We start from the raw sequence: 17979 nt of genomic DNA on the forward strand, positions 1-17979 counted from the left end.
TGGTCACAAAACTTGGTTAATGTGCTCCAGAATGGTTGGGGGTGTGTGTTGAGGTGACATCCTTGCCGTAATACTGGTTGCTTTTTACCATTTACCACTTTGTGCTCCGGGTAAGTATTCATGGACTGCTAACACTACACCAGATCTAGGCAGAACTCTGAATGAAAACCCCATTAAGCAGGTAATTGAATTCATGGGAGAAAAACAGCCTACTGCAGTCTTAAGCTGATTCTGCCAAATCCTCATCATCCTCTTTGTCATTACCAGACTGAGGAGTCAAAATACAGGTATCTGTCAAGTGGGATACATCTAAAAAGCAAACGTCTCCAGTGTGTGCAAGGGGGAAGTTGGGTTACAAGGGGACAAATAAAGTGTGTGCACAAGTGTTCAGGTCCCTGCTGCTTTCGCTCAGAGCTGTCACTGGATTCTTGGGATTTTTGCTGGTGGCTGGAAAGGGGAAGCTGCCTGGAATGGCTGCCAGGGCAGGTACCCTGAAGTTGGGGCTGTGTCCTAGAGTAGGCCTGAAGGTGGCAGCTTGCTGTAGAGCTGATAGAGGGATTATTTCATCCCCCCTCGTCACAGCCAGGTGGCTGACTTGAATGAGCAACCGTCTTAAAAACAAAACTTGCATGAAGAGCATGCTCAAGTGGTGGTGGTTTTATCAGTGGCACTGCTAGCAGGAGGCTTGGCATGTGTGGAGGTGAAATACTTTATAACTTTCATGTGCAATCAACATGGTATGAAAGTATCCTTTTTTTTTTTTTTCCTCCTTTCTGAAAGGAAAAGCATCTGCTCAGTGGGTGCAACAGGCCTGGCATGCAGCATGTGCAGCAGCGTGCTGGCGCGGGGAAGTGCGTCCCTTCCCTCCCGGAAACACTTCCCCCAGCCTGGAGCACTTCTGGGTCAAAGCCTTTTGGTTCCGCTGCCGACTCACTTTTCTGTTTGCACTGCACCCGCTGCTGCTGCTGCTTGGCACCGCTCCTAGGGAGATGCGCCTCACGCTTGTGGTTTGCTGCTGTGTGTTGGGTTGCAGCCAAGCCCTGCTTGGTGAGTTACGGAGCTTGTGCTGCTCTTGTTTGTCCGTCTGCCTCGCAGGGATGCTTTGAAATCACTTCACTGCACAGGTTCCCTTTCTTCAAATGCAGCAAAGGATTAGTTTAAGGGATTTGCTGATTTTGTCCTGACTGAAGCTGTTCCTTTCCCAAGAGAAATGCTGAAAATGAGACCTTAAAATATAGCTTATTTAAAAATACACATATATATGTGCTAATCATAGTCACTTATTATATTGCACCGTATCTCCTGTATATAAAGCAACTTTTTTGGCAATTAAAGTATACTGTCCTGTGCATTCATTTTTACAAGTTAATGTTCTTGTACTGAATTACTTCACTCTTTTAGCATATGGAAAAGATGAAAACATGGTGCAGCTCCCTGGTGGGACGTTTCAGATGGGATTCAGTTCCCCAGAGAACAGAAATGAAGAAGGGCCCGTCAGGGAGGTGACCGTGAAGCCGTTTGCTATTGACAAATATCCTGTCACAAACAGGGATTTCAGGTAAGACAAAGTTTTGGATCCACTTAGTCTGTGGGGAGCTGCCAGCAGGGCGTGGCTCTTGGTGATGGGTCTTCTGGGGTCTGGAAGCTTCTTCTGGGGTCTGGAAGGTAACGCTTGCACGCTCCTAGCAGTTCCATTAGCACAAAAAATAGGTCTGTCAGTAATAAATCACTGTTACAGGTGCAGGCTGAAGGATCTTACTGCTGTAGCTTGCAAATGTAATGTGCTCCTCTGTTGTAACTAATAGGGCTGTACTATTTCAGGTTGTTGTAGGTTCAGTTTCCCTTTGTAAATACTGGATCACTCCTCCATGTACTTTATAGAAGTTCTCATGCAAAGCACTGGTGAACATACTGGGGGAAATGCCTTTACTTACCCAGCTGAGCCCTTCTTAGTTAAGAAGAGCCATAGTTTCCAGACACCAGCAGCTGCCCAACAGCGTACAGTAATAAATCCATTCTTAAAACAATGAAGAAATGAATGGGACAGAGGCAGGGGGAGGTTAGTCAGCAGCACATGACATTTGTTGCGTTTTGGGGGCATTTAACTAATAGCAGCTGCAGCTTTTAGTGGCAAGGATTTTTGATTGGTGCAGTTGCATTTTGCGACAGAGCAGGGCGCAATAGAAGTTTACTTACATAATGTTAAACCGAATCATCAGACCTGTGAAGGGATTGAGATCAGGCCGTTTAAATCCTTACCTGTCAAACCCATCGGAGCTGTGCCAGCGAGGAGCTGGGACTCCCTGCAGATCCGGGTGTCTCTAGCTCCTGTACGTTTGCATTGCTCTGGACTTGTTGCATGTGCAGCTCGTGGTATTTGCTGGTGTGAGTCTTGACCTCTTACCCAGATGCCTGAGCATGTTGTGTTTATGCCAGGGAGTTTGTTAGAGAAAAGAAATTCAAAACAGAAGCAGAAGCATTTGGCTGGAGCTTTGTCTTTGAGGATTTCGTATCGGAAGAGATGAAAAAAAAAGTCACCCAAAAACTGGAGGTAAATCTGCATCCCACCTGGAATTTGAGAGGTTTTAGTAGGTGGGTGTTGCCCCTGGGGATGACTTAGTGATGATAATGATGGTGGTTCTGCTCATGTTTTTGTCTGACCTCCTCGTAAGCACAAAACCAGTGAGGGCAGAACCTTGCTGATTGCAGTAGGTATTGCTTTTCTGCTGAGTAACAGCTACTGCCCAGCCTGGCCTTCCTCAAGGCTTCTTTTCCTTAGCCTGGGCTTGTTTTGCTTTTGAAACTGAACAGCAGGATTGAGCCTGGATTGGTTTACGGCCTCTTCTGTTTACATCCTCTCCAAATGCTGCCAAACTTGGCTCTCTAGATCTTCCAGTGAGCTGGGAGAGAGCAAAGTATGTTTCAAACAACTTTTTTCTGGTTTAGGATTTAATTAATAAATAAATACCATGGACTTCTTGATCTGTTTTTACTTTTAAAAGCAGATTCTCTACTCTGTTGAAAAGCAATATTAAAATGCCTGTGATAACCTGGATCAAACCACAACATTTAACCATTTCCAGACTAACACATGCTCTTCTTGACAACTAGCGCTGTAGAACAAGTTAAGTGTGCGTGGTGCTGGGGAGGGGGGTCACCAGTATAGCTTTAATCTAGTGTCATTTCTTTTTCTAGTCTGCCCCTTGGTGGCTGCCGATTGAGAAGGCTTTCTGGAGACAGGTGAGCAAAAATCAGGCGTGGTGAGTCCTCTCCCTGCAGGGGCAGAACCAAGCTCTGCTGGGAGCACGCACATCTTTTTGTATGCTGAGCCTTACTGACTGAACAGGGGGAAAAAAACACATCTGGTTCCTTTGTACAGGTTTCCCCCTCGGTCTGGTTTATCTTCTATTTCTTTTTTTGTTGTTGTTGTTGAAAAATGTTTAAATCAGTTAAGATCTGCTCAATGCAACGCTTCCCAGCCTGCAGGTCCTGGCTCCAGCATCAAGGACAGGCTGGACCACCCGGTGCTGCATGTGAGCTGGAATGACGCACAGGCATTCTGCGAGTGGAAGGGGAAGAGGCTCCCTGCCGAGGAGGAGTGGGAGTTCGCTGCACGGGGAGGACTGGAGCGTACGTAGGACAGGCTGGGACCTTTTCCCAAACCCACATCAAGCGAAGTTTGTTTTACTGTATCCGTGAAAGCTCGGGTAGCTCAATATAAAGATGTCTTCAGAGGTTAATCTAGGGGGCTGAATGACCTTTTTCAGCCTGGGAGTGGAATAAGCAGTGGCTTAAGGAGAAGGACGGTTACAAAAGCCTGGTTAAAAATAGGCGATCCAGCGCAGGGCTGACTCGTGGGGTAACTGGTCTCTTCTTCCTTGACAGAAAGGCTGTATCCCTGGGGAAACAAGTTTCAGCCAAACCGTACAAACCTGTGGCAGGTAAGATCCTACAAATCATCCCATCTCAGCTGAGGTCTTTTGGTGACATTTAACTTGAATGCAGTGTATGTGTAGCTGTCAGAGCGTGCTCCTGGGAAGCAATACAGACCTACCTGCGAAGTCCTGAAGATCAGCTCCTGAGGAGTACTCTGAAATACTGTTAGAGGAAACAGACTCAGCCTAGTTTCCCTGGGAAGCTGGGATTTCAGTTCTCCCCAAAACTCATACATCAAGTTTTTTTGAAAAGTGTGTTGTTGTTTTTTTCCCTCAGGAGAACTTTAGATGAGTGATTTGCTCTCTTGGACACACATGCCATGTAGAGTTAATTTGTAATGGAGAGCTGTTTCCATTATTTGAGTGTGACAGGGTTTGTTTTAAAAGAAAAAGTTATTTTTCTTCTTCTCTGCAGTGGCTCTTTGCTCAGCGTGATCTTTCTTCACACAGGGCAATTTCCCAAGGGTTGACACAGCTGAAGATGGCTATCATGGGGTGTCACCAGTGGCAGCATTCTCACCTCAGAACAACTATGGTACGGAGTTCATCCTGGTTATGGTTTTGGGGTGACATCTGCTTCCTAACATCCATTTAGCACTAGTATAAAATCCCATAGTTGTAGAAGTTTCAAATGTGAAATGGAATCACATCAGCATCTTGGTGGAATGAGTACAGCAAAAGCATTGAAGGTTGTTAGCGCAGCTGGCTGATGTACGCCTGCTGCACTTCAATGCACCGAACCATCCCTTGATCTTAACTAACAGTTATTTTGCACTGCCGTGTGATTTATCTGAAAATCCCAGGCACGCTGGAGGGCAGCAGATGCCATTCCCTCCTGCAGATGAAAAACGAGGAGACATTTAAGATGAGAGGTTTGTTGGAGGTCTATCTGCAGTTAGTTAGCAATACAGTAATGAGCTTCTGGTTCCTAGTCTCACCACTAAACCACATTTTTCCAGCGACACTTTAGATGTTGCACCCCATTCCCATACACAAAAGTGCTTTTGCAACCCCTGCAGATGTGCTCCCGTAATCCTTGTGCAAAACCTCTTGTGTCTCAGGGCTCTACGATTTGCTGGGGAACACTTGGGAGTGGACTGCGTCAGAGTACCTGGCACCAGGGCGCTCAAGGCAGCGTGCTCAGAAGATGCACGTCCTGAGAGGGGCCTCTTGGATTGACACTGCAGATGGGTCTGCAAATCATAAAGCTCGTGTTACCACCAGGTAGGTCTGTGCAGTGCCTGAGCACTGCTTCACAACGATTTCTTCCTTGGTGGTATAAGAAGGGGGTGTTATTTTAGAAGATGTCTGTCTGTTCCCGCTCAGTTTTTCTGAGAAGCATTTAGGAAAACATACTGCAGATACTGCTAAAAATTTTACTGCTGTAAACACATTCCTATTACTTCTCAAGTATTTTTTAATTTCCATCAAGAATTTATAGTTAAATGTTTTTCTAGAAATTATTCAGGTAAGTGGAAGATGTTTGTAGTCTGTTACACAGGGTCACATTCAATGATTTAAGCATTAAATTATTAAGGTTCCCTAACTCTGGATATCTTTTTTCCATCCGAGAATGGGGAACACACCAGATTCAGCATCTGATAACCTCAGCTTCCGCTGCGCTGCTGACATCCTGGATCGCGCCACCAAGAAAAGCAGGACCAAACCTGAGCTCTGAAGAGGTCACTTGGAAAGATTGTAGACGTTTTCTCCTGTGGAGATGAACAGTAATCCCTGACAGTCACTTTCATTAAACCCACGCAGTTTTAAAAATTAAAAATAAGTACTTTCAGCTAAAACTCATTTCTGTGCAGGGATGTCTGGGCACTGAGTGGTGATTGGGAATGACAGGCAGGGTGTTCTGTCTCTGTCCTCTTTGTGTTGTGGACATCACAGCTCTCCTTTTGGTGTGTGTTTCAGACAAGTAGAGGGATGTACATATGTGACCCCAATGCACCGGGCTGGCTCAGAGCTGCTCTGATTCCAGCCCAGCACAGGCACTGCTGCTGTCTTCCTGGCCAGTGCTTGTTCCCTCCCATGCCAGGTCCCTGTCAGCCACTGCAAAGGAAGCAGTGGGGACACGTCTCTGGCATACATCAGTGCCCATCTCCTCAGGAAATCCCAGCTCTGTATCAGCCCTGAGCCTTCCCAGGTGCAGTGAGGCACCTTTACTGTCCCTTCGTGACAGAGCCATGTGTTTCCATTCCCAAGTGCGTGGATGACACAAGTCAGTAACCCAGCTTGGATGTTATAACCAGCACATGAGGGCTACAAATGTGCTGCGGGCTGCCTGTGTCCCCCAGCCCGATGGTGCAGGAGTCCCAGGCACTGCTCAGCCTGTACGGGTCCAGCACTGGGCTGCAGCTCTACTGGAGATGGCTTCTCCAAAGCGGTCCCTTCCAGTGATTTTGGAGGAAACTCAGACTGGGATATACCCCCAGGGCAAACCACAGCCTTGACAGCTGTTTGCACCTAACTTAAGGCCAGCAGTATTTTTTAAGAAAAAGTACAAGAAATCACTGGTGGGTTTTGAAACATTTTATTCACCTTAACTCTGAGCAAACCCACCAGCTTATGCAGCAGAGGTGCTGCGATCAAAACAGCTCTTCCTCTGCTGCCAGGGTGAGCAAAACAGCCTTGCAGGTGTTCTCGAAGAGAGCGGCTCTGTTCTGCGCCTCCCCCTTCTTCACCCAGTGCCGGTAGGTTCTGAAGGCGCAGGCGTCGATCAGCTTGCGGACGGGCTTCAGGGCGTACGGATCCCGCACCACCAGCTCCCGCGTCACCGCTTTGACCATCCGGTACTGGTAGTAAATGCGGACGGATGCCAGGACGGTCAGGCAGATCACCTGCAGCACAAGGGGAACAGGCAAATTGCTGATCAGGTCCCACGCAGGGACTGGATCAGGGCTAACATGCCCCAAATTGCTGCTATTGCACAGGGGTGTCAGGAGGGAGCCCAGCTCCTGCACCATTATTTAGTTCCATATGAGTGGTATGAGCTTTCTCCAAATGTGATTTTAATATCAAAACCACGTCAGCCCTGCATGTTTCATCTAATGCCATTTTGGATACCCTTTGCACTGCCCTAATATTTACCCTAACATAATAACATAGTCCTAATAATTAGCTATGGGAGAGGGGAAAGGATTGACCTGTTTTATCACTCTTTGCATCATTTCATGCATTTGTGTGAAGTCAGATTCACTGATTTCCCCTTGAAAGTAACTTTTTTTTTTGAGGCAGGTTTCTCTCTCTTTTTATTTACCCCTCCCTCTGTGAAAAAGCCCTTAGGAAGTACCAGAAAATGAAACAGTGCTCAGAAAAGTATCTCAAACCTGACTGCTGCGTCCTGACAAAGCCTCGGTCCACCAGCCTTGTTGAATGCCCAGTTTCTCCCACCTTAGCTAGGAAATCCAGCCCACCGCTCACCTCCCGGGCTCTGGCTACGCCGTTCCCAGGTACACCGGCAGCAACCTCACCTTGAATTTCCGGAAGGGGCTGAAGTGCCGAACCTCTTCCACATCGTACTGCTGGAAGAAGGGGTGTGCCAGTGCCTCGCTGGCTGTGTACCGCTGCCGGGGGTCCACCACCAGGAACCGGGAGATCTGCGGGAGGGCATCGGATCGACCTAGGGTGTCCCAGGCACCTGCTCCCCCCCTCAGGTCCTCCCATCCCTGAGCACCCACCAGGTCCTTGACGGTGTCAGAGCGGTCGTCCCACTCTGGGGAGCCGAACTGATAGTCCCCGTTCATGATCATCCGCAGCATCAGCATCTGCTTGCGGTGCCAGAAGGGAGGCGAGCCGGCCAGCAGGGTGTACATGATCACCCCGGTGCTCCACCTGCGGGGACCCAGGGGGACACACCAGCCTCAGCAGCACCCATGGGGTGCCCAGCTGGCTCCGTGCCCAAAGGGTGGCTCTGTGCCTCCCTTCAGCCAGGGGGTAATGGGGTGGAGGTGGCCTGGGCAGCCTGGAAAACCAAGAGGAAGCTGCTCTGCTTGGTTCTGATGAGGGGGCTGAGCTCGTTGCTGGGGCTCATCAGCCCTAACGGGTCACAGGGAGCAGCGGGTTTTTGAGTCATGCAGATGGTGGTGGTGGTGGGGCTGCTCTCCTAGTGCTGCAGGAGGAAGCTGAGTTGGAAGCATGCACCTTACTTGGTGGGTTTTTTGGTCTTGTTTTAGGGGAGGGAGATGTGGGACCTGGAGGTACCAGTGAGGCTGGATGTACCTTGGCTGTTTTGGCTCAGGCTGTGGCACAGTGTCCTCCCACAGGGTGTGTTGGAGGTAGCTGAGCTGAAAGGAGGCTGAAATGCCCCTGTGTGTCCCAGGTGGTTGGCTGCAGCTCTGACCACTGCGGACCTGAGCCCAAAGCCACCAGAGCGGGTGGCAAAGCCCCTGCTGGGCTCCAGCAGCTCTGGGCTCTCCCCTGGGGACACGGGCACAGCTAGAGGCTGCTGTTCCCACAGCTCCCTGCTCGCCAGGCCAGCCCCTTGCAACCCCGTTTTTTTGGTGCATCATTCAGCTCCTCACAAACCCTACAGCTGGTCCCCAGCCACTGACCAGCAAGGAGCAGCTCCTGCTGTGCCTTGAACTATGATCATTTTGGAAGCACCCCAGGGGCTGAGGGCAGGAGGGCAGGCATCTCACTCACATGTCCACTTCCTTCCCATAGCCCTGGTGCTCATCATCCATGGAGCACTGCAGGATTTCGGGGGCTAGGTAGCCGGGTGTGCCACAGATTTCTGCAAAACAGGGGAGAGCATCCCCTTAGTGACCCACAGACAACACGGGGTGTCTGGATCCGGGTGGGATCATTGCAGTGACGGTGATGGCAGTAACTGCATCTCGCGTGCACCTTGCTTGTGACTTTTCTTGGTGAATTATAATGAATTATAAAATGCAAGTGAGGAAAGCGATGGGTGTGCTGGTGGGTGATGCCCGTTGTTGGATACTTGGTTCTTTGCAGGGTAGGAGAGGGAAAAACTTAATGAATGGGGTGATGTGGGTCAACAGGACAACAGGAAAAAAAAGTGGAAAAATGGGATGGTTTTCCGAAGGGGGCAACAACATCATCATCAAAAAGAGTAAGGGCTGGAGTCACTGGGGCTGGAGGGGCTCCATTACCTCACTGCAGGCACTGTGTTAATATGGGGTGGCTGGGCCAGCCCGGCATCGCGCCCTCCTCACCACACGCCTACCTTTGAGCTTCTCATTCTCATGCAGCTGGCAGGAGAAGCCGAAGTCCGTCAGCTTAATGTTCATGTCATCGTCCAGGAGGATGTTCTCCGGCTTCAGGTCGCGGTGGACGATGTCGATGGAGTGGAGGTACTGGATCACTTCCAGCAGCGCGCGCATGATCTTCCTGGGGACGGGTGAGAGCACCTCTGCTAGTCCCAATGCCCCTCAGCACTGTGCTCCAGGGGATGGGGACAGGAACCATGGAGCTCAGCCCCTGTGCAAAAACCTCAACAGCCAGGTGTGGGGAGACAGCCTGGGAGGGTATTTTGCTCGTGGGTGCTGCAAAATAGGTTGTCCTTTCAACCTGTGCTCTGCTTTTGCAGCACAGTTTTCAGCCTTACCTGGTTTCCTTCTCGCTTAAGGTGACTTTCTCGGTGAGGTAGTCGAAGAGCTCCCCTCTCTTCATCCTGCACGTGGGAGGGAAAAACAGACCCAAACCCCTGGGGAGGAATGCCTGGGGCTCGCTGCCCCGTAACAGCCCCAGGGCCCCCACTACACCAAATGACAAGCTGACACATTAATAAAAAGGGTTAAAAAGGACTAGATATTGTCACAAAATGCCAAGCAGGAGGAGGAAAGGCTGTGCCCAGGGCGGGCAGGCAGGCTTTGGGAAGGACCAGGCAGGGCTCTCCCGGTGCCAGCTCACCCTGACATCCATCGCGCCGCCCCGCTGTCATGAGTTGTGGCGTCACGCGAGCCCTGGTCCTGCTGGGCATATAAATAACTTGCGGGGACGCCTGAGGGCTCCCACCAAAGGTTACAGGGAAACCTGAGCTGCTGACGGAGGGGAAATAGGGGCAAGGCTGAAGTGAGCTGGCTCTTTTCTACCTGACATGAGCCCCGGTCATGCCCCTGCTTTGCCCTCTCTGGGTCATAAGGCGCTGGGGAGAATTTAGGTTGATGGCTGTTTGCAGGGTGAAAACAAGGAGAAATGGGGGCAACCGGGGCTCAGGGAGCTGGCGGTGCTGGGCGAGCGGGTACTTACAGGTCAAACACCAAGAAGAAGAAGGTGCTGGATTCGTAGCTGTCCTTCAGCTGGACTGCAATGAAAGATGGGGGCTGTGAGCATGGTGCGGCATGTTCCTTGACACATACCCCATGCATAGCGTGTTCCTTTCCAATAATGGGCTAAAAATTGCTGATCTAATTGCTAATTAAATTAATGAGGTGATCTTTGTTAATGTTTTGAGTGGGAGAACAGGAGGGAGATAGCCAGGGTGGCCTGGGCACTGCTGGTACGTGTGTGCAGAGATAGAGCAAAGGCTGCTCAGAGCAGGTGCCCCGTGTCCTGCTTGGACCATGGGGCTCGTGGAGGTCTGACTTCTGGGGATTTCATCCCAAAACCCTTCCTGGGAACACGCTGAAGAATAAATGAGGCAGAAAAACCTCCTCCCCAACTCACTGACGTTGGGGTGGCCCGAGACTTTCCGGAGGATGTCGATCTCCTTGGCGGTGGCTTCCCGCAGCTCCTGCACCTCCTTGGGGGATATGTTGCCCGCCGTGATGTCGATGATCTTCACGGCATACTCCTGCCTCGTGGCTTTGTGAATGCACCGACGGACGACGCTGCTCACCCCCCTGCCAGGGACAACACGGGAAAGACGGGGTGCTTTCTGTTCCCCGTTAGCATGCTGAGATGTTGTGGGGAGGTCAGGCTCAAATTGCTTTCTAACTGCTAATTGTCAGGGGGACAGTGTGAGCATGGCCTGGGCTCCAACCACCCTGGGGATGTGATACTGCTCCCGGGAAGGGTCCTGAGCTGGGGCAGTGTCTGCTTGCTCCCGCCCAGCCCAACTCTATGGATGCACCACAGTGTTTCCTTCACAAATGCATCTCACTCTGTTATGCCGTCTTGGTGGGACAGATTTTGAGCTGATGGAAAACGCTTCTTTGCTATTTTTAACCCTGTGATGCTACGGGCTCTGTTCAGATCAGATTCCTGTGCGACGCTCTTGCTATCGGGTACCGGAATGGGCAAAACAGCAGTTTGCTAAAACCAAGCTTTACCTGCCCAAAACCTCCTTCGGCTCATATTTTTCATAAAACTCCTTGGACGAGCTCCAGTCGGGGAGGTCTTCCTCCTTCGTCATGGCTGGCTCCCGCCTGGTGTTCGCTCACGGGCAGGAAAGGGCTGCAAGGAGAAAAGCGCTCAGCCATGTGCTGCCAGGGCACTGCAGCAGCACGCGACCGTGAGGTCCAAAGGTCCCCAGCAGCAGCATTCACTCAAAGAAAAGGGGAAAAAAAAAAAAAAACATAACACCACAACCCAAAGACCCCACGAAGCATTGAAATCTACCTCTTCTCATAATTTCAAATACTTTTTTTTTTTCCGACCCCCACCCTGATTACTTCTGACATGATGCTGTCCAAAAGGCTGTGGCTGAGCAAAAGTAGGAAAAAAATGTTAAAAGGGAAAGGGCTGAGGAGGGGAGGTGGGCGATGAGGGACGGTTGGGCAGGCTGGGGACTGCTGCGGGGTCAGCCGGGGCCGAGCTGCAGTGCAGTACAGAGCTGTATGAGCTTCCTTGGGGGCACGTGTACACCCAAAAACGCCTGAAAGGCTGCTGTCCTTTGTTTTCGGTGTTGTTTTTTTTTTGTGTCCGTGCTGGAGGAGGAGCGATGTGGCAATATTTTGAGCTTTGGGATAGCAGCGTGGAAATTAACCGGTTGTCCCGAGCCCTGATTTTCACCGGTTTCTCTTTCTAAGCACTGGGAACAGGACGTCCTCCGCTCGTTCCTGCTTTTTCTAATGCTGGTAGGGAAAGCAGCTGGGAGCAGAGCTTGGGCTGAGTGGTTACAGCCGGACCCGAGGTTTCCAGCCCCGGCACCCTGTGTTCTCCTTTGCCCTTCGCTCTGAGACAAGCCGGCGGTACGGCAGCGGGGCTGCTCGCAGGCTGGCTCCCATCTCGGGGCAGTTTAAATCCCATTATTGAAGCATGTCTGTCCTGACCTGGTTACGAGGGTTGACGCTGCAGGTCCAGTCAGTGAACCTGCTGTCAGAGCTCAAGCGGGGGGGGGCAGGTATCTAACAGAGCCTTAATGAAAATTAAAGGAATACATAAACCTATGAATGCCCTAAATGGAATTTATAAAGCCCAGCAACGCCACCACGACTTATAAACGCGAGGCGCAGCGGCAGGGCCCTGGCTGGAGGAAAGGGGGGGGGGTCCCTGCGGCCCCAGCTCGGCGCGGGGGGGCCCGGCCGGCGCTGCCTCCTCCCGGGGGGTTTGGGGGACAGGAGCGGGGGGGGGGGGTCCCGAAGCACCGGCAGCGGAATCGGGGCCGGGCGAGCGCCCCCACCCCATAAACACACGCACCCCCCCCTCCACCCCGCCTCGTTACCTCCTCGCCGGCCGCCTCAGCCGAGCGCCATCGGGGCGGAAATGGAGCGGGGCCGGCGGGAGGCGGCGGGGGGCCGGGCCGGGCCGGGCCGGGCCAAAAATAACGCGGGGGGCGGCTCGGCACGGGGGGGCGGCCGTGGTCCGAGCTGGGGGGGAACCGGGGGAAGGCCCCGAGCTGAGGGGAGCCCGGGGAGGCCCCGCGCTGAGGCCGCGGGGAGAAGGGGAAGGGCGCCGAGGTGAGCCCCGCGGGGCGGGCCGTCAGCGGGGGGCTGGCGGCAGGGGTCGTGCCGTGGCTGGAGGGGGCACCGGGGGGGCGCTGAGGGTTCCCCCCCCGAGCCACACCGCGCCGTGATTTTCCTCAGAGAGGCTCGGAGGTGGGGTCTGGAAAGGGCTCTGCCTTACCCAAAGCCCGAGCGCATCTCCCTGCCTGCTGCTGAGCTGCGCTCTGGGGCCAAACCTGCTGCAAACCCGGCACCAGCTCAGTGCCAGGCCCAGAGTATTTTTCCCTTCTTTTTATCAGTATGGTGAGAAACACGACTGAAACGCGAGATTTGTTATCAGAAGCACAGCTTGTGTCCCCGGGAAAAGGTATTTTTGTCCTTGTCCCCCACATTTGAGGCGGCCCCTCCCTGTTCTGAAGGCTAATTTTATCTTTTCACTTCCAGGAACCGCAGATCAGAGATGGGAGGCTCTTGGGACCAGGCAGAATACACAACAGCACAAAAGCAGCTTAGCAGAAACAGGTAATGCTATGGCTTTTTAAAAAGAATTGCACGTTTCAGTACAGCCTTATTCCCACCCACACACTCCCCCTATGAGAACACTCCATCCTGGTACCCGTAGTCCTCGAGACATGCACACGGGGTTCACAAAACAGCTCAGCGGCACGTGATGACAAGCTGAAGTGCAGGAGGGTATTTACACTGCATGCTCTGGGTATTTTAGCAGGACATGAACTGGCTACTCCCTCTGATAAAGGAGGCTTTGCACTGTCAGGCACATCAGTAAGTACTTTTTAAAGAAAGATTTTTCTTCCACATGGCACCACTAGCTTTGTTACTTCTCTAAACTAGCTGCAAGGAGAGGCCACATCACCCTTGCTCAACTTGGCCACATTCTTGCATTTCAGTTCAAGACTCCCAATACGAGGAAGAAAAACCCATGGCCTCTGCTTGTATTATTGGGATCTACAAGTCTAATAACGTAAGACTGTAATATGTCATTTTAAAAGAGTAGAACTGCTTGGTATTGTATAGGCTTGCTCAGGTAATGGTCTAGCACATTTTTTCTGAGTAGAGGAAAGGTGTCTCTCACTCTCTTGAATGCAAACAAGTATATGATGCTAATTTTTAAGGGAACTGAGACCTGCTGTATGCAGAATATGGTGGCCAGCCATTGCCTTCCTTGTCACTACATATTGTGACGAGCAGAAGCTGCCCTTGGGGCTCAAATGCTCAAGGATGAGGTGTCTGGCAAGCACAGCTAACCACGGAACCAAAGGGTGTTCCTGGACTCCTGGAGCTCCAGCCCTTCAGGCACCTTTCCTGTCAGTGTACCTGGCAAGCAGGCTAAGCCTGCTAACTTCAGTTCTTGCCTGCTTATTCTTAAAACTCAACTCCTACCCCACATTCCAAAATCCACTAGAGCACAGGACTTCTAGAGAGAAGTTTTATTGGTTCACTTACATTCAACACAACAATCAACAAAACAGTTGACCCCCATTAGTTCATTCCACTTTATTCTTAATTTTTCCATTTTGTGCTAAATTAGTTTGCAGTTTAAGTTGTATCACATGTAGAGGCTACGGCAGAAATCAAGCCACAAGGACAACAGTGTGAATATACAAACTAACAAGGTATCAGACAGCTTTAGACTATCACTGAAGCTTTTTCATTCGTAGGTCAGTTCTTCTAAGATGGTCTTCAGCAACCTTGTTCTGGAGGCTTAAGCTAAACCTGTTAAGATAAGAAGTTGCACAGTTAGTCACAACAAGTTTTAGATCCCTAAATTGCAGACCCCTACTATAAAGTAGACATATGTGTGTCCCAGCAAACACTGAGGGGAAAGAAGGAACATATTCGAGAGAAGGCTTCAACAGTCCATCCAGCCACCTGTGTTTGGCAGTCTTCTGTCCAACAACATCAGAATGGTTTGTTAGTTGTGCCTGAGTCACATGCTACAGACCAGCAGCACTCCCCAGTACCAAGCTGGCAATGCTATGCTGCTTCTCGAAGCATGCTGCCACCACTCTCCCAAATTGGCTTCCATTAGTTTAGTATGAAAGCATCAGGAATTCGTGCCACCTCCACCCCACCACCTCTAGCTACATGTACTGGATCGAAACAGGAAAGCCAACAGAACCACGACTCCCTTTAACTGACTTCTGCTCGCTGCTTTGTACCAATCCCTATTCTTTATAGAATGAATTGAAAAAACAGGACATCATGCCCACACAATGACTGCAGCAATTAGCTCCTTTAGTCTGGTAACCACTGCTTACCATTAGCAAACCTGCACTGCTTCAGTACTTCACTGAAGCCCTCACACAGTTTGAGGTCAGTCTGGTTCTGCGCACACTCCAGGAATTGTTTCATTTCATACTGGCAAGGAGCAAACTGCTGCTGCTGCTGCTGGTAGGCAGGTTGAGCTGCTTGGGGTTCCTGAAATGGCAGACACCTCTGTGAGCACCTTTTCAACAGCTCCAGCCCGTGAAACCATGCCCCCTCAGTACTGATTGCTCTGTACTTCTTCCCTGCATTTCTGTCAAAATGTATTACTTTTTAAATGGAAAACAAATAATGGGTTGAAGTACAAAGTTTCCAGCGGTGACACCAGACATTCTGAACAGTTTTATAAGTTACAAACAACTAAGTAACTCTGGACAGCATCTGGGCAAGGCAACAGCATTAATTATGTTTGAGCAGCACAGAACGTGACTTCAGGACACCGATCCTGCAATAGATCTTATCATCAGCAGACTGGGCACATGGGAGTCCCCTCTGAGTCACACGGGTACTACAGCAGGGAACAACACCCATATACCAGAATATATGTAGGAAACAGTCCCCAATACCAAAAGCACACATCACTCGTGTCCCTTTGAACTATTTTTAAGATAAACAAACATGTTGACTGTGGTAGTTAACTTGGAAACTGAGTCAGTAAAGTTACCTTTCTTTCCCCAGCCAGAACTCGTGCAGTCTTTCAACGTATAACAATTACTTCAGCCTGTACCTAACTGGCCTCTCAAATTAACCACACCTCACGAGCCAGCGTCCAGTTGTGCTTTCTCTTACCTGATAAGTGATATCAGGCCTCGCAGCTTCCGAGCTGCTTCCCCCGCCAAACCCTCCTGTGAGCGCGTGGCCTATGGTGTGGCCCACGGCAGAGCCTACGGCAACTCCCGCCGCGGTCGTGGCCATCTGCGCCATCAGGCCAGGCTGCTTCGGCGCAGGAGCACCCACAGCGGAGGCCGGCGCTGCCGCCGGCACAGGGGCCCGAGCGGCGGGTGCCGGCGGCGCTGCTCTCATTTGTGGCGCCCGGCTGCAAGGACACAAAGAGAAAAAACCCACATCATTGCTCCAAACCCCAAACAAGTCAAGGCCTTCTGCCTGCGGGTGATTCCTCCTTGTGTAGCCCTGCACGTGGACGGCACGGACTCGGTGTTCCAGGGAACGATCTGTGCACAGCAGGGTGAGGCTGGCAGCATTATTTTTATTTGGTTTTCAATGCCTTACACACCCCACATCCCGAGGGACCAGCGGCGGCCTTATTTCTAGATTTCAAGGCCAGGAGCACCCAAGGGACCGCGAGAGCTCACGGGAAGCGAGACAGGGCCTGGAAGGGGCGGCTTAAAGCGGGCCTCAGAGCCTGGGGGAGACCCCTAGTGGTGGGGAGACCCCTGGTGGGAGCCCTCCGGCCTCAGAGCCCCGACCCCCACAGAGCCCCGGTTCCGCCCCCCCCAGCCCCACAAAGCCCCGTTCCCCCCTCAAATCCCCCCGGCCCCACAAAGCCCCGTTCCCCCGGCCGAGCCCGGACTGGCGACGGGACCGGGAAGGGGAGGCCGTGCCCCGGCCGCCCTCACCTGGCGGGGGGCGCCCCGCGGGACGTGCGGCTGCGGCCACCTCGCGGCATGGCGGCGGGGAGCGGGCTGCGGGGCGGCCGCTCAAGGTCACCCGACACCCGCCGGGCGTGATGGCGTCACCGCCGCGACGTCGGCGGGGGCGTGGCCTCCGAAAGCCACGCCCCCTGCCTCCCTCAGCCTCCCTCAGCCTCCCTCAGCCTCCCTCAGCCTCCCTCAGCCTCCATCCCTCAGCCTCCTCCCTCCCGCCTGCGTCCAGGAGGCCGCCACCGCCCCGAGGCCTCCCTGCTGGAGGCTCTTTGGGGTTCCTGTGGAGGGGAGGAGGCTCGGGGTGCCCAGGGGTTTGGTGCCGAGACGCCCCGACCACCTTCTGAGGGGTGTCTTCCTCTCGTGGCGCCGTAATAAAGAATAAAGGGATAAAGGACTTGAGTTTGTTAGTGCCGCACGCAGGAGGTGCAGCGTGGGATGTGTCACGATGGCACCGCAGTCACTGGTTGCCCCACCATGGAAGGCTATGGCCATAGGGGCATCAGGTGGCTGCTCCTAAAAAAAAAAAAAAAAAAAATTGGGAGTCTGGAGCCCAATAGTGAAATTGGCCTGAAAAGGCTGGTGTGGCACAGCCTGGGATGGGGGGGCACAGCAAAAAAGAGCAACTGGGACAGAGTAAATACCGTCAGGCCTTCCACCGCTTAGCCGTAAGACAAAATCGGGGGTGTTATAAGAAAATGAAAGGCAGAGCCCCTACTCGGGTAAATGGAGGGAGATCTTTACACAAAACAAAAATGATTTTTGGATTCTGCTGTGAATAATGAACCTTAGTGGAGCCTTAGAAAAGTATGAATTATTTATTAAGGATAATGAGAAAGGCAGTTATTCCATAGGAATATAATTAAAATACAGTCCCTACAGCTTACTACCTCAGTACAGATAGACCAACTGTTGCACTGAAACCTGTTCTCTATTAATGCAGTTAGCAGACTAGTCATTTGTTTTTTCTTTATTTTCCCAATACCTAAAACCCACGGAAAATAATGAAAGGCATCCAGATGACTAACATGCACAGGATTAGACCTAATGAGTTAATAAACTCTCAGGTGCAATAGAAAGGGAAATTTAAAATGACTCGTTTTCCCATTGTAAGCAAGCACCTTTCATTATAGCTATAGTAATATGCACAAATTCATCCACAAAATGCAACTGTCACTCAGCAACATCATCACTTCATTATCATGACATAAAAAAAAATGGCTTGTTCACCATTTCTTCAGTTGTGTAAGGGTGGTGGCTACCCGAGAGCAGTCATTTCAACATCTCGTACGTAAGGGGATGTAACTGTTGCCTGATGACAATGACTGCACCTGATGTAGGCATTATAAATGTTGGTTT

At 51.4% G+C, this 17979-nt stretch overlaps 3 protein-coding genes and 1 long non-coding RNA gene across 5 annotated transcripts; 2 read left to right on the forward strand and 2 right to left on the reverse strand.

Moving 5' to 3' along the window:
- Nucleotides 1-885: 885 nt before the first annotated feature.
- Nucleotides 886-5708, forward strand: SUMF2 (sulfatase modifying factor 2). Its single transcript, XM_040532156.1, has 9 exons — nt 886-1047; nt 1402-1558; nt 2437-2551; nt 3196-3240; nt 3480-3630; nt 3886-3941; nt 4386-4470; nt 4997-5159; nt 5508-5708. Exons 1-9 carry the CDS (start codon nt 990-992, stop codon nt 5611-5613), a joined length of 936 nt encoding a protein of 311 aa, XP_040388090.1. The 5' UTR covers nt 886-989; the 3' UTR covers nt 5614-5708.
- A 750-nt stretch (nt 5709-6458) lies between these two features.
- On the reverse strand, nt 6459-12739 carry PHKG1 (phosphorylase kinase catalytic subunit gamma 1). 2 transcript variants are annotated; one of them, XM_040532154.1, is made up of 10 exons: nt 12514-12739; nt 11180-11303; nt 10575-10750; nt 10158-10212; nt 9514-9579; nt 9133-9296; nt 8586-8676; nt 7622-7775; nt 7415-7540; nt 6459-6781 (listed from the first exon to the last, which is right to left on the reverse strand). In XM_040532154.1, exons 2-10 carry the CDS (start codon nt 11260-11262, stop codon nt 6530-6532), a joined length of 1167 nt encoding a protein of 388 aa, XP_040388088.1. In that variant the 5' UTR covers nt 11263-11303; nt 12514-12739; the 3' UTR covers nt 6459-6529. The 2 variants fall into 2 exon arrangements, with proteins under 2 accessions (XP_040388088.1, XP_040388089.1); XM_040532155.1 differs by lacking the exon at nt 12514-12739 and adding an exon at nt 12122-12299.
- Nucleotides 12740-12822: 83 nt separating this feature from the next.
- Nucleotides 12823-15801, forward strand: LOC121057678. Its single transcript, XR_005813885.1, has 3 exons — nt 12823-13100; nt 13178-13255; nt 15698-15801. It is a non-coding gene; the product is annotated as an uncharacterized LOC121057678 (long non-coding RNA).
- Nucleotides 14172-16755, reverse strand: CHCHD2 (coiled-coil-helix-coiled-coil-helix domain containing 2). The gene is made up of 4 exons (XM_040532161.1): nt 16597-16755; nt 15809-16055; nt 15013-15172; nt 14172-14467 (listed from the first exon to the last, which is right to left on the reverse strand). Exons 1-4 carry the CDS (start codon nt 16644-16646, stop codon nt 14457-14459), a joined length of 468 nt encoding a protein of 155 aa, XP_040388095.1. The 5' UTR covers nt 16647-16755; the 3' UTR covers nt 14172-14456.
- Between the last annotated feature and the right edge of the window lie 1224 nt (nt 16756-17979).

This window comes from Cygnus olor, chromosome 20 (genome assembly GCF_009769625.2).
Source record: "Cygnus olor isolate bCygOlo1 chromosome 20, bCygOlo1.pri.v2, whole genome shotgun sequence".
NCBI lineage: Eukaryota > Metazoa > Chordata > Aves > Anseriformes > Anatidae > Cygnus > Cygnus olor.